The sequence below is a fragment of the Stegodyphus dumicola genome, chromosome 3 (genome assembly GCF_044657685.1).
Source record: "Stegodyphus dumicola isolate Sdum_Otavi_A_Nest chromosome 3, ASM4465768v1".
Classification (NCBI taxonomy): Eukaryota; Metazoa; Arthropoda; class Arachnida; order Araneae; family Eresidae; genus Stegodyphus; species Stegodyphus dumicola.
In genome coordinates this window covers 237,641,058-237,655,825 of record NC_140770.1, presented here as the reverse complement: position 1 = coordinate 237,655,825, position 14,768 = coordinate 237,641,058, and the positions used below count along the sequence as shown (strand labels likewise).

At 34.1% G+C, this 14,768-nt stretch overlaps 1 protein-coding gene across 6 annotated transcripts in view; it reads left to right on the top strand.

Annotated features, from left to right (window-relative positions):
- LOC118197554 (VPS35 endosomal protein-sorting factor-like) overlaps positions 1-14,768 on the top strand; it is a 103,438-nt gene that overhangs the window by 16,163 nt on the left and 72,507 nt on the right. For 5 of the 6 annotated variants that reach the window (XM_085813948.1, XM_035369081.2, XM_035369080.2 and 2 more), the window contains exon 3: positions 8,972-9,181. In XM_085813948.1, the coding sequence (XP_085670074.1) occupies positions 8,972-9,181 (210 nt within the window). Of the gene's footprint in view, positions 1-8,971; positions 9,186-14,768 lie in introns of those variants that run through there. The other variant, XM_035369082.2, reaches the window with a different exon arrangement.

The following is a 14,768-nucleotide window of genomic DNA, read 5'->3' as shown; positions in this document are numbered from 1 at the left end:
CAGGAAAAATCATCTATGGAATTATAAAGTGTGTTAAAAAAATAAATGTTGCTTCCATGCTACAAACCTCAATGGAAAATTCATTCCCAATTATATTTTGTAAAATATCCATAAAATTCAATAAATATGTCTGCTTATCTGCAACTTTGAAAGTTCTAACGTCCAATGAAATGAAATATGGGTTACTTCTTCAATATTTAGAAGGGAAAGAAAATATGTTTTAAATCATGAGTGATTTAATGCTTGAGAGATTCAGCATTACAGTGGGTTCAAAGTCATTGATCGGAGTTTAGTGTGCTTCAAGTATGTGTGACAGAAAATTACTATTTGCACTTCTGCTTTTCCTAACAGCATTTCGTCATTCGAAAACAGTTATTATCTTCATATAGTTAATTTTTCAATCAGACAGAATTATTAAATATGCTGCAGATTATATTTTGCATTAAAATTTTGCTTAAAGTTTCTGCAATTTGGTTGTGCTGTTTTATAAAGATAATAAAATTGTTCAAGATATGAAATCAATAAGAAAACCTATCCATCACATGCAACGTATTGTTCAATGGCACCATACAGAACCGTTTTTTGATTTGGATGATGTCCAAAATACCAACTCGAGATATTTTACTCAAAAACCAATTGATTTTTATCGGTCTGGGATTGAAATTGGCATACTAGATGGCAAAAGGTTGCTGATAGCGAGGGTGATTATATTATTGATTAAAAATAAAAACTTGTTGCAAATTTATTCGTTTGAATTTAATGTAAGAAAGCAACATTACTTTCCGGTCCCCCTATTAAGTGAATTAGAAATGTTTTGTGTAGAGTATTATTTAGAATATATAAAAGACCTGATTTGAATTCAAAAGCAAATGTCATTTGAAATAAAGTTGAATTTTTAATCTTACTCGGTTGCCTCTTCAGTATGGATCTACATTCTACGCCATCAACAAATATTACGTCCTTTTTCATCACACACATGCATATATTTATACTAGCTGTTGCTTGCCATGCATTGCAGCGCTACGTAAAGGAAAGAAAGTGCGTTGTAATTCTGTTATCAAAAAAAAATTTTTTTTATGCATGTCTTGATTTTCTTAAGTCATCTGATACCAAGGTTAATAATGATTCAGGTGGTGAATTAGGGTCTAGCAATTTCACTTTTTCACCCACGCAACACATTCCTGGTGCTTCATTCTTAAATCTGAGGACTCTGCATTACATGCATAATTTCTTGATTAATAATACATGCATTGTTCCAACTATCACATTTGGATGAAGACTGTAACCGTAATTAGCATCGTAATGGAATACACCGAGATTTAAATCAGCGGGAAGTGTTCATCTGGATTGAGCACTGCGTACTCAAATGTTTTCCAGTCTTGCTTCTCATTGCCCATCTGTTTTATATGAATGGGCTTAAGCAGTGTATACTTGAATGTTTTCCAGGATTTGCTTCTGATTGCTCATTTTTTCATGCAAACAGGTTTGAGCAGTGTGTACTTGAACGTTTTTCATTGCTTGTTTGTTTCTTAAGCTGTGATGATTTTTCCTTTGGCACTTGGGGTGGAGATCAAGCAGTCGATTTTTGTTTTGGTGGCATAATTAATTTCACAGTGAAAGTAATGCTTTGTGCTGTTACGAATTAGCTTTTAAAAAAGCAAAGAAAATGCGTGAAAAATTACTATTGCAAAGAAAATAACTATTTGCACTTCTGCTTTTCCTAACAGCATTTCGTCATTCGAAAACTCGGTTATTATCTTCATATAGTTAATTTTTCAGTCGGACAAAATTATTAAATACGCTGCAGACTATATTGCTTAAAGTTTCTGCAATTTGGTTGTGCTGTTTTACAAAGATATAAAATTGTTCAAGATATGAAATCAATAAGAAAAAATCAATATTTTAAATGATTTTGAATGCATGAATTTTGTGAGTATTTAATGTTATTTCATGATGCATTTTTAATGCTTTTAATATCATAGTTTACATTAAATTTTTTCCTTGGTCATGAAATAGATAATTTGGTCATCATTAATGTAATTAAAAATATTTTATGGAATAGTAAATAGCTAAGAATAATTATTATTATTTTGTGAGATTTGAGTACCTAACACTGTTTTCTTCTCTTGGATTCACTATAGAGCAATACTGAAATATTAAAAATTATATGGTATTAGAAATTCAAATTTTGCAAAATTTGGTTTAACAAATTAAAGAACTTTTAAGATTTTCATTGAGAAGTTTATCAACTTGATTGATCATTTTTGTATTATTGTTTAAATATCTTTAAATTAATATTTTGAATTCTGAATTATTTTAATAAGATTATTATTTAAAAATTTAAATTCTAAGAATTTGATTATTGTAAAATTGAAGTGAGTATAAACTTTGAAGGATCCTGCTTTGTAATTTTTTAGTATATAATTATTATTTTTATAATGAAGTTTAATGTTTTTATGTAAATGGAATGTTTTAGTGCAGTTCAAAAAGGCCATTTGCCTTTAAATGGGGCTCGGAGGCCTTTTAAAATTAACTGCAATGAGTGTCCCTTTAACCATTGGTGAAAATCATACATCAATTTGTTAAAGTGGATTTGTCCATAAGATGCAAATGTTTGTAATAAAGCTTTGGGATCTCCCTGTTTCTAAAAAAATAATATGGGGACTGAAAAGTAATGTTGTTTCTGCGCATGTCGACAACAACATGCTAAGGGCAGAAGTGGAAGCAAATCCATGTCAAACACTCTTAACCAACCTTGGTCCAAGAACATTTAAAGCAGAATGGAAAACTAAGTAAAGCAGGTGTTTGAGTCCCCCCATAATCTGTCCGAAAAGAACAAGACAACCTATCCATCACATGCAACGTATTGCTTCAATGGCACCATACAGAACCATTTTTTGATTTGGATGATGTCCAAAATGCCAACTCGAGATATTTTACTCAAAAACCAATTGATTTTTATCGATCTGGGATTGAAATTGGCATACTAGATGGCAAAAGGTTGCTGATAACGAGGGGGATTATATTATTGATTAAAAATAAAAACTTGTTGCAAATTTATTCGTTTGAATTTAATGTAAGAAAGTGACATTACTTTCCGGTCCTCCTATTAAGTAAATTAGAAATGTTTTGTGTAGAATATTATTTAGAATATTTAAAAGACCTTATTTGAATTCAAAAGCAAATGTCATTTGAAATAAAGTTGAATGTTTAATCTTACTCGGTTGCCTTTTCAGTATGGATCTACATTCTACGCCATCAACAAATATTACGTCCTTTTTCATCACACACATGCATATACAGTCAAAAGTCGTTAATTCGGATACCCATAATCCGGAACGATCTATAATCCGGACCTCAAAGCTAAAAATTTCTGCGCATGCGCCGCGTTGACACATGCGCATAGGCATTTACGCGTGCACGTAAGACTTCTTACGACTGCGCATTTGCGTGTGCGTAAGCTCAGAATACGTTTTCGCGTGTGCATTTTATGTATAACGGACAGTATAAGCTAAAATTATCTAATTATCTATTTCAGTTAATGTTGATGATTGCGTTTTTCTTAATTTTTGAATTGGATTCGGCTTATTATTTTTTGCAGACTGTAAGAGCAATTTTATAAAAGTAAGCTTGAACGTTCGATTATGTCAAAAAGAATTTCCGATTCTGGATCTACAAAGTGAAAGCATGTTCCGATGTCCATTAAACAAAAAGTGGAATTGCTGCAAAAAATGGATAAAGGCATATCCTTTGTTTTTCTAACCATTCCAAAATCTGTTTATCAATTTCACGCTGCTCTGCGGGGAAGGGGAACGTCGTGGCGCACAATGAACTGGAAGTTGATCTTCAAGTAATATGTTCAACTATTATAACATATTTAATGCTACTTGATAAATTGCTTTAAGTTTATTTTATTCTCAAACTTATTAATAATTATGTTAATTAATTCATGTTTAGTAATAATACATACTACAGTCAAAAGTCTTTAATCCGGACCTCAAAGCTGCAAAATTTCTGTGCTTATGCGTTTACGCATGCGCGTTTAATGTATAATGGACGGTATAAGCTAAGCTAAAATTACCTAATTATCTATTTCAGTTAATGTTGCAGATTGCGTTGTTCCTTAATCTTCTAATTAGATCCGGCTTATTATTTTTTGCAGACTGTTAGAGCAATTTCATAAAAGTAAACTTGAACTTTCGATTATGTCAAATAGAATTTCCGATTCTGGAGCTCCCAAAGGATCGTACAAAACGAAAGTATGTTTCGATGTCCATCAAACAAAAAGTGGAATTGCTGCAAAAAATGGATAAAGACATGAAGAATGTGACAGAGAGGTTAGTGAAAACAAAAAAATTTCGATTGACAAGTTAGTCGGTATTCTCGGCACAGCAATTAACGGGACTTGAACAGCGGAACTTTGTAACTGAACAAAAAATTATGTCTGTTTATAGAATTAAAGGGAAAGTATTATCACATAAAACGAAGCAACTTAAACAACTTACATTGAAAGAAATGTTTAATAAAGTAAACAAATAAATATTAAGCTTTTTTTTGTAAATTTTGATACCCTTTAGATCATAATTGTTCTTTATTTCATAAATTACGGTTTCATATTTTTAATTTTATAATTTCTGCATGCCATCTTACGCGATTTAAACTGATGATCTATAATCCGGAAAAATCGCTAATCCGGAATCGAAGTCCCGACGAGTCCGGATTAACGACTTTTGACTGTATATGTATATATTTATACTAGCTGTTGCCTTCCATGCATTGCGGCGCTACGTAAAGGAAAGAAAGTGTGTTTTAATTCTGTTATCAAAAAAAAATTTTTTATGCATGTCTTGATTTTCTTAAGTCACCTGATACCAAGGTTGATAATGGTTTAGGTGGTGAATTTAAGTCTAGCAATTTCACTTTTCCACCCACGCAACACATTCCTGGTGCTTCATTCTTAAATCTGAGGACTCTGCATTACATGCATAATTTCTTGATTAATAATACGTGCATTGTTCCAACTATCACATTCCAACTATCACATTTGGATGCAGACTGCATGTTAATGTGTGAAAAAATAAATATTTTATGCTTTGCAGAATGATAAAACATTTTAAATTATTATAATTTTAGCTGTGGGAGCACTATTTTTTTATTTACGATTAAATTTTTTTATTTAAATTTGAATCATATATGTTACGTTTTGCAGAGTGGCAATGCAAAGTTTTTAAATTGCCAAGTTTTTAATAAAAAATTCATTAAATTAGTATAAAATATATGTATATAAAGAGTGGGGACCCCATGGGCTAGTTTTTGAGAAATCTTATGTAGACATTGATCTTTGTTTTGTTTTGAAGATTGAGTGTAGCAAGTTTCATAAAGATTGGAATTAAAATGTAGATTTGTATTGACAAACATATATTTATGTATGTGCATAGACAGAGGGAGACAAATACTTTTTAATGACCAGTGGTTGTAGGTGGTGTTTGCATACAGAATGGTAAATGCATAGTAGAAGGATCGAACTTGGACATTCCGTGTTGACATTGCTATCAAGGAAAAATGCCGAACTGAGTTCCAGCACAATGTTCCATCAAGATAATGCAAGACCACATGTGTCTGCATTCACCGTCTACACTTAGTACGGACTTGAATAGGATATTTTGCCTCAGCCCTGACACCATACAACCCCTACATTGCTCCTTCAGACTTCTACTTTTTTTTTTACACCTGCAGCTATATCTTGCTGGTGCTATCTTCCATTCTGCACAGGATGTCTGAAATGTGGATGATTTGTTCTTAGACTTGCTGCTACCAAGTTTTTGGCATGAAGGCTTTGAAAAACTACCAAAACGTTGGCAGAAAAATCATAGATTTGAGTGGTAATTACTACCCACACTAAAGATACTGCTTTCATGATTTTTTCCTAACTGCATTAAGAACTTTTTTTGGCGGAAAACTTTCATTCCAACCAGATATGTCACATCAGTCAATGCAACATACAAATTTTTTACATCTTGTTTACACATAGTAAATCAGTGTAGTTTTAGAGTTAAGTTTCAGGAATGTCCCACTTCTGATTTCTGTTAGCTTCTTGTGTATTTAAATAACTCATACGGCATTTTTAAAAGACAACAAACATTCATTGAAAGATGAATCCACTTGTAATGTATTTTTTTAGGCTGACACATAACCTAAACATATATAAACAGCAGACATTCTTATTGCACTGTATATATCTACAGTCAAAAGTCTTTAATCCGGACTCGTCAGGACTTCGGCGATTCCGGATTATCGATTTTTCCGGATTATAGATCATCAATTTAATCCTTTGCAGCTCAGTGTTCCCCCACATGGAACACCCAAATTGAATCTCTTCTGAAACCCCTACAAATTCAACTGTAAATAGATAAAAATGCCTTTATAATATACTTTGAACTTTTCTTTTTAAACAGTAGATAGCAGCATATCACGAGACACGGAATTTTCATCTATTATGTGTTATTAAAATCCACTTTTTTCAAGTAATTTTCTCTATTTTTTAATGATATAAAAAATTTTATTTAGAAAAAAAATTAGGCATAATTTTGCTGGCTGTACTCCAAATTATTTGTTCTATATTTTTTTTAATCTTTCATACAAAACCATACGCAGAATCATAGAATAAAACTGGGTGTTCCATTAGCGGGAACACTGCGCCTTTAGCGATCTCATGCTGTTATGAATCGGGGCTTAGGAGAGAAGATCCGTTGTTTACGTTTTCTGTTTCCTTTTTTTTTGGGGGGGGGGTGAATTCAAACAAAGCAGTATTGAGGGGTAAGGTGTGTTTTGTGTTATAAAAGCCCTAATTTTGGCATCTCGAATTTTTTGGGAGTAGTTTTTAGGTGGGAATTTTATTAGTAGCTTGACTCATCTTTACTTAGACCTGCACGAATTTTTTGCTGTCGCATTTTAGTCTCATTCCCGTTTATTTTCAATAATTGTGTAGATATTTTTCGTGTATGCATATATTTTAGGCTTATTTTTCTTTAATATTAATCGTAGTTAATTTTTTTATGATTAATTTTCCATAAATGGCGCAGAGAGGTCTCTTTCCGAAAATTTGTAGATATTTTTGTATATAGGACTTGTGTATATACATATTTATCTCATTTATCTCTATATATTCAAGAATATTGTGTATATCCAGGAAACCATGTATACAGCCATAATACAGAGTTTTTTCATTCTTGTACAAGCGCTTCTACTCATTTTCGTGCTTCTCTACAATGCTCGCTTAGTCGCAATTTTAAAAGCTCTGGCGGCACAGTGTTCCACCTCATGTATTCTGTGGGTGATCCACCTCATGGAACACCCACAGAATTAAATTGATAAGTACAATTTTTACAAAATTTTACCTGTATACTCCTTTAGGACTAAATAGACTGCATACAACTTTTTTTGTTGAAATTCCGACGTTAATGTATAGTGCGCCACAAAGGGTTAAATCTGGTAAGATGGCATGCAGAAATTATAAAATTAAAAATATGAAACCGTAATTTATGAAATAAAGAACAATTATGATCTAAAGGGTATCAAAATTTACAAAAAAAAAAGCTTAATATTTATTTGTTTACTTTATTAAACATTTCTTTCAACACTCGCATGCGTAAAGCATACATTACGCATATTAGAAATTAGAAAATTGCAACCAGAAAACTAGTTGATGTGTATTCGTCATATGACGAGGAGTTTGATTTAAATCATATCAAAGACAGAGTCAACAAAATAAAAAAAAAGCTTAATATTTATTTGTTTACTTTATTAAAAATTCTTTCAACGTGCGCATGCGTACAGCATACATTACGCATAGTCGAAATTAGAAAATTGCAACCAGAAAACTATTTGATATGTATTCGTGATATTTATAATGAATTTGATTTAAATCATATCGAAGACGGAGTACATCGAGATGAAATACTACATTTAGTAATAAATACAATTTAGTAATAAATAAATAATAAAATAAAAACATCTGCCCTGAAGATAAGGATAGTGCTTACAGATCAACTTCCAGTTCATTGTGCGCCACGACGTTCCCCTTCCCCGCAGAGCAGCGTGAAATTGATAAACAGATTTTGGAATGGTTAGAAAAACAAAGGATATGCCTTTATCCATTTTTTGCAGCAATTCCACTTTTTGTTTAATGGACATCGGAACATGCTTTCACTTTGTCGATCCAGAATCGGAAATTCTTTTTGACATAATCGAACGTTCAAGCTTACTTTTATAAAATTGCTCTAACAGTCTGCAAAAAATAATAAGCCGGATCCAATTCGAAGATTAAGGAAGAACGCAGTCTGCAACATTAACTAAAATAGATAATTAGATAATTTTAGCTTAGCTTATATACCGTCCGTTATACATTAAACGCTATACATGTACGCATGTGTAAACGTATTATGCGCATGCGTACATGCATATGCACATGCGTAAAGGTATTACGAGCATGCATGAATGCATTATGTGTTGATGCATGCGCAGAAAGTTTGTAGCTTTGTGTTCCAGATTATAGATCATTCCGGATTATGGGCGTCCAGATTAATGACTTTTGACTGTATATATTTTAGATTGTAAACAAAACGATCACTGGAACTAGGTGTTGCTATTTTTAGTTGCCATTCTGTCTAATCACAACTTTTAGTTGTCATTCTGTCTAATCACAACTTTTAATTTACTGTCATGCACATATATGTATACAGATGCATATATTTAGAGAGAGGAGAGATAAAAGTTATATCTCTTCTTATTTGAAGTTTGTTAAACTACTTTTTGATGCAGTCCTACTCTTTAATAATTATTTTGATATATTTTATTTTTCTCTGACAATATGTTATTTTGATTTATTTTATTTTTCTCTGATGATATGTCGTATATGCTAATTTTGCTTTATTTTATCCATCATTATTACATATTTTTTAAACACTTACAGGTTCAAGAAAGTAAAATAAAGCGCCGCTTTGGTGGAAGTAATACAAGCAGTGCTTCTTCATCCATTTCTGGAACACCCAAAAAGAACATTTCAGATCCCTTATCTACTTTTCATCCACTAAGCTCAGCTTTAGATGGCACTGATCCACTTTCACAATTTGCAGCTGGTTTGGATCCTCTTAGTCAAATGGCAGAGGAACATGAAAGAGCTGTTAGTAAGATAATGTTAAAGTTATATTTTAGACTAAAAAATTTTCTTTTAATATCATTCCTTGATTAAGCATTTAGAAAATATCCGACATAAGATTCCCCCCTCTTACAATGTATATTCTATTTATTTAGAAGAAACTGCATAATACATATGTTATGCAATTGCGTGAAATAGCTAGGCAGGAAAAGAAATTGTAATTGTTCTAAGAGAGCAGTGTAAAATTGGGCCTATTATGTGCATAGTGAATCATATCAGTTAAAGGCTTGAGTTTTCAAGCAACTTCAAACTAGGTTTTCTTTTCTTTATTTTAAAAATACTAGGGTTGTTTATGGTTACTAGATTTGCTTTAGAACACTTATTAAAAGAAATTCAGTATTTATATATGAGCCTGAAATAATTGTTGAAATATAGATTAATACTGGAATTATTTTCATCATGATTGAACTCAAATAACTTCAAAAGCAAAAGATAAAATTTTAATATTTTGAAGCACAAAAGACCATATGACATTTAATAATTAAAAGCAATACCATATCAAAATAGCTTTAACCACTAACAGTTTTACCTGAACACTGGTTGCCGCGAAAGGGGACTTCCCTTGTCCATATACCTTTTGGGCATTGTATTTTCTTATATCATTCTACTGATTTTCTCAGTTTTTTCACTTTTTTATAGTATTTCTGATAGATATCTCTAGTAATCCATGAGGGTTTGGATTGCAAAACTAGTTCAAGGACATTTTTTACTGCTTGTCGTTTAGGCAAGAAAATTGAGCGAATTTGTTTGCACAACTTCATTATATTATGCTTTGCAAATAGTATTAATTTCCCAGTTTTGTCATAAAATATAAGAAGGATAGGTGACACTGAGTGGATCATAACAAAATATAATTCTGATATTGGATCGGATAGCAAATTGGAAATTTCTCTCTAAATGATTCTGGTAGTTGTGAAGTTCATTATTGGAATTCTCTTGTGATGAGGTATAGGTAAGTTTAGATGATCAAACTCAGGTTCATAACTTCCGTGAAATGGATTTATTTTCACAGCAAATCCTGCTATTTATTTGAATACTTATTAAACTAATTATGATTATAATTAAATTAGACTTATTCTAATTATATTTTGTTACGATATTTTTTTGATGATAACCTTGAAATGATAGTTTCTGAAAGTAACAAATATGCAGATAAAAGTATTCAAAACAATAGTCAGGGGAGAAAATGGGAAGCAATATCAAAAAACAAAATTTGAGTCTTTCTTACTTTGAAAATTTTACAAGAAATTGTTAAAAAGCCTGATATTGAGCAATATTGGAACAGGAGACATTCAGTATCAATGCCATTTTTTTCCCAAAAATTATATCTTATCATTTTCATCTCATTTTTTTAAATAATGACGAATTTGATGCTGAAACACGATTGTCTCGAATTACAAAAACTTCGCACTGTAATCAAGCATTTAAATTCTCGTTATCGGGAAATTATCACACCAGAAAGATATGTAACAGTCATCGAGAGTCTTATGCTGTTCTAAGGGCAATTACACTGGCAATACATGATCATGGCAAAAAATCTTTTATGCTTTTCAAATCAAAGTTGGGTTATTTATGCTTTGCAAATCAAAGTTGGGATCCGTATCACAATGTCATTCAATCTGTTGAGGAGTGTATAGGGACACTCCCAATGCGCCTGCAGTGTGGGAGAAATGCTCTTACGACGACTTGGATTCCACAGCCAAACCTTGTCGTTTTCCTGGACGGTAAGCAAGCAGGAACCCCTGTTCCTTGCGATCCCAGTCTTCTTTCTTGTTTTATGGAAACCATGAGTGAGAGGTGGTTCAGGATTGTACCGTTAAACCTCTCCACCATGCCATCAGACTGTGGATGTAGCGGGGTCGTCTGCATTTTCTTGATTTCCAACAAGTCGCAGAGTCCCTTAAACACAGCTGAAGTGAAGTTCCTGCCTTGGTCAGAATGAATCTGGAGGGGGGGGGGGGGTCCCAAATCTGGACACCCAATTCTGTAACAGAACTTCAGCTGTCGTGACAGCCTCTTGATCTGGAACTGGGAGCTTCGGGCCACTTTGTAAAGTAATCCATGACAACGAGGATGTATTTGTTGCCATCCGTGGTCCGAGGAAAAGGTCCAAGTATGTCGATAGCAATTTGCTCGAAAGGTGCTCCTACATTGTATCACTGCAGCCATCCTCGGCTACGTCCCTTCGATCCTTTCCTGGCTGCGCAAGCATCACAAGACCAGCACCACTTCTCAACATTGTTTCTTGCTGAACTCCAGAAGAAGCGCTCTCAGACCTTGTTTAGTGTCTTCATACAGACGAAATGCCCTCCTGTTGAGCTACTGTGTATTTCCTTCAGAACATGAGGTATTCGGTTTCGAGGAAGCAGCAGCTGCCATCTCATATTAGTTCCATCGTCGCTTTCCCATAGTTGATATGAGACTCCATTTCGGAAGTGGAGTGAATCCCAGGGAGCCCAGTACCTTTTAGTTGCAGGACTGAAAATGGAAATGTCCTGCCACTTGGGTTTTGTACTGGATGATTCCTTCAGTTCTGTTATTGGCTTAATGACAGGTTCTACTGATTGGTCTTCTCTAACTTTTTCATCATTCCACAGATCTGGATCAGTTGATTGATTTTGAAGATGTTACTTGCCGGATACTCGGATTCACCAACCCATACTTAGCCTCAGCTCTTGAACAATGCCTGCAGTGTGCAGGACAAGGCTTTCTGGATTCAGCATCCGCATTTCCGTGGGAGGAGCCTTTGCAATGTTTTATCTGAAAGTTGTATTCCTGGAGTCTTTGAACCCATCTGGCTATTTGTCCTTCGGGATTTTTGAAATTCAGTAGCCAGGTTAGAGAAGCATGGTCAGTCCTCAATAAGAATTTTCTGCCATAGAGATAATGATAGAAATGTTTTATGGCCTTCACGATAGCAAGCAATTCTTTACGGGTGACACAATAATTCCTTTCCAGTTTGGACAAGCACTTACTCCAATAGGCTATTACTCGCTCTTGACCATTAATCATTTGAGAAAGGACAGCTCCCATACTTTCATTGCTTGCAGCTGTGTCTAATATAAATTCTTTGGGGATATGCGACCACGGGCATAGATGTTAATGCCATCTTTAATTGGTTCGTTCAATTGGTTGAAGTTCAAGGACTTCTCACACTCCTCAGTCCACACAAATTTTTGTTTATTTTCTGTTAATTTATGTAGAGGCCTTGCGATGTTGGAGAATCCCTTCATGAATCTTCTATAATAAGTACAGAGTCCCAGGAAGCTTCGTAGTTGATGAATATCCACAGGACGTTCCCAGTCCTGAATTGCCGACACCTTTTTTGGATCTATGCGGACACCTTCGGCAGAGATGACATGCTTGAGATAGGTAACTTTACTGAAGAACAACTTGTATTTCGAAGGACTCAGTTAAAGGTTGGCATCTCTCACTTTCTGGAACACCTTCCTGATATTTTCTAGATGTTCCTCGAAAGAACGGCCCACTATAATGATGTCGTCTAGGTAGACCAGACAGAATTCCTAAGATAGACCATGAAGCACTGTCTCCATCAGGCATTCAAATGTTGCAGGGGCGTTACAGAGTCCAAAAAAGGTATAACTCTAAACTGCCAGAGTCCTTGACCGGTAGTGAACGTAGTTTTCTCTCTATCATCGGGATGAATTTCCCCTTGCCAGTATCCACTCTTGAGATCCAGAGTGGAAAACCACTTGTGTCCTTATAAGGTGTCTAGAGTATCATCAATCCTGGGAAGAGGGTAACTGTCTTTCTTAGTGACATTATTTAGTCTCTGGTAGTCGACACAAAATCTTGTCGAGCCATCTTTCTTCCGGACGAGATATGTAGGAGATGCCCATGGACTTGTGGATGGTTCGATGATATCATTTTCTTGAATTTCCTTCAGAAGATTTCCAACCTCTTCCTGTTTTGCGAGTGATCCCCCGTATCAATTTGATGTTGCGTCAGTTTTGTGCGGCCAACGTCTCTGGATGACCTAGAAAATAGATCTTCAAATTCTTTAATTTGAACATCTATTTTAATTTAATTGTTTTCTCTGCCGCATGTCTTTGTTCATGGTTTAAATTTGCACTCTGCAGAAGTTCTTCCATTAATTTCCTATTTGCTTCAGTCGGAATTTCAAGTGGGGCTTTGTAAACGCAAGTAACTGGAGTGCATGCTGCTAGTACTTCACCCTTTTGGATGTTTCTCGGTCTGTGACTAACATTCGCCACTCTCACAGGGATGAAATCTTCCGAAAGGTCTACTAATTAGGAGGCCACTAATACCTCTCTTGGGCTATTTTCAGGGTATTCAATTAGTCCAAATCTGAAGCTATTCTTTTCTATGAAGCCGGCTATTAATAATTCTGTCATCGGAGGGAGGGTGACATCTGTTTTTGTTGTTACTTGGTGAGCTGAGGGAATGCTGCTCTTCATTTCAAACACAGTTATATCTTCTTTTGCAGAGCACATTTCATTACGTTTAAAGTCCAATGTAAAGTCGTACTTCCGCAAAATGTCCAATCCGAGTATTAATTCGTCCGTGATGTTAGCGACGAAAGCTAAGTTCTGGTACATCTCGTTTTTGAAGGAAATGATGATGTTAATTTTACCTTCAATGGGAATCTTATCATCTGTCACTGTTTGTAAAGTCACACAGGGCAGAGTCCAGCGCAACGTTTTGCTCAATTTTCGAGCTACATCTGTTCTCACGATTGTTATATTTGCTAACCAAAAGTTGAAGAAATAGGAAATGATGATTACAGTGTGAAAAAGGAAATTATTTCAGAAAATTCACTTTAAAGACTTCCTTCTCAAAATTTTTTGTAAGAAACAGGTGGGGCAGCTATTTTGTTGAGAGAAAAGTAATTGCTGGGGACACAAAGCAGTGCATGGAAACTTTTTATCAATGAAAACATATTGCATCATATACAGCAAAGCATTGAAACTGAGGCATATCAAATGTTGGGAAATCTGAAATGGAACTTATTGAGCTAGATGCTTTTATTGCTGTACTATATGCTTGTGGCATTTTGGTAGCCAAAGGACTTTCTGTTTTGATTTCATGGTCCAAATCCTGGTGCACAAAATTTAGTGAAACAATGTCTAGGGACAGACCCTTGGAAATAAGGAAATAGTTGCACTTTGACTTGAAATCAACTAGATTGCAAAGATTTCATGCTAATTCATTTGCTCTTTCTGTAGCAGTAAGGAATACTTTTATTGAGAATTGTTTGTGTTACAAAGAAGATGGAAATAAAATTGATGAGCAATTGTTCTCACAAAGGCAATATGCCACTCTATTCAATATATATGGAAAAAACAATAAATTGGGCTTTAAAATTTGGTGGTACTCTTTTGTTATCAGGACCAGATTAAGAAAGATATGTATGTATCTCCGTTTATGTGTATACACACATATATATAAGTACATGTATACATAAACACATACATCCATACATACAGGCATACATACATTTCTGAATCTGGTCCCCTGATAACAGAAGAGTATGAATTTGGCTTTTATTTGATGTAAAAACAAAATGTTT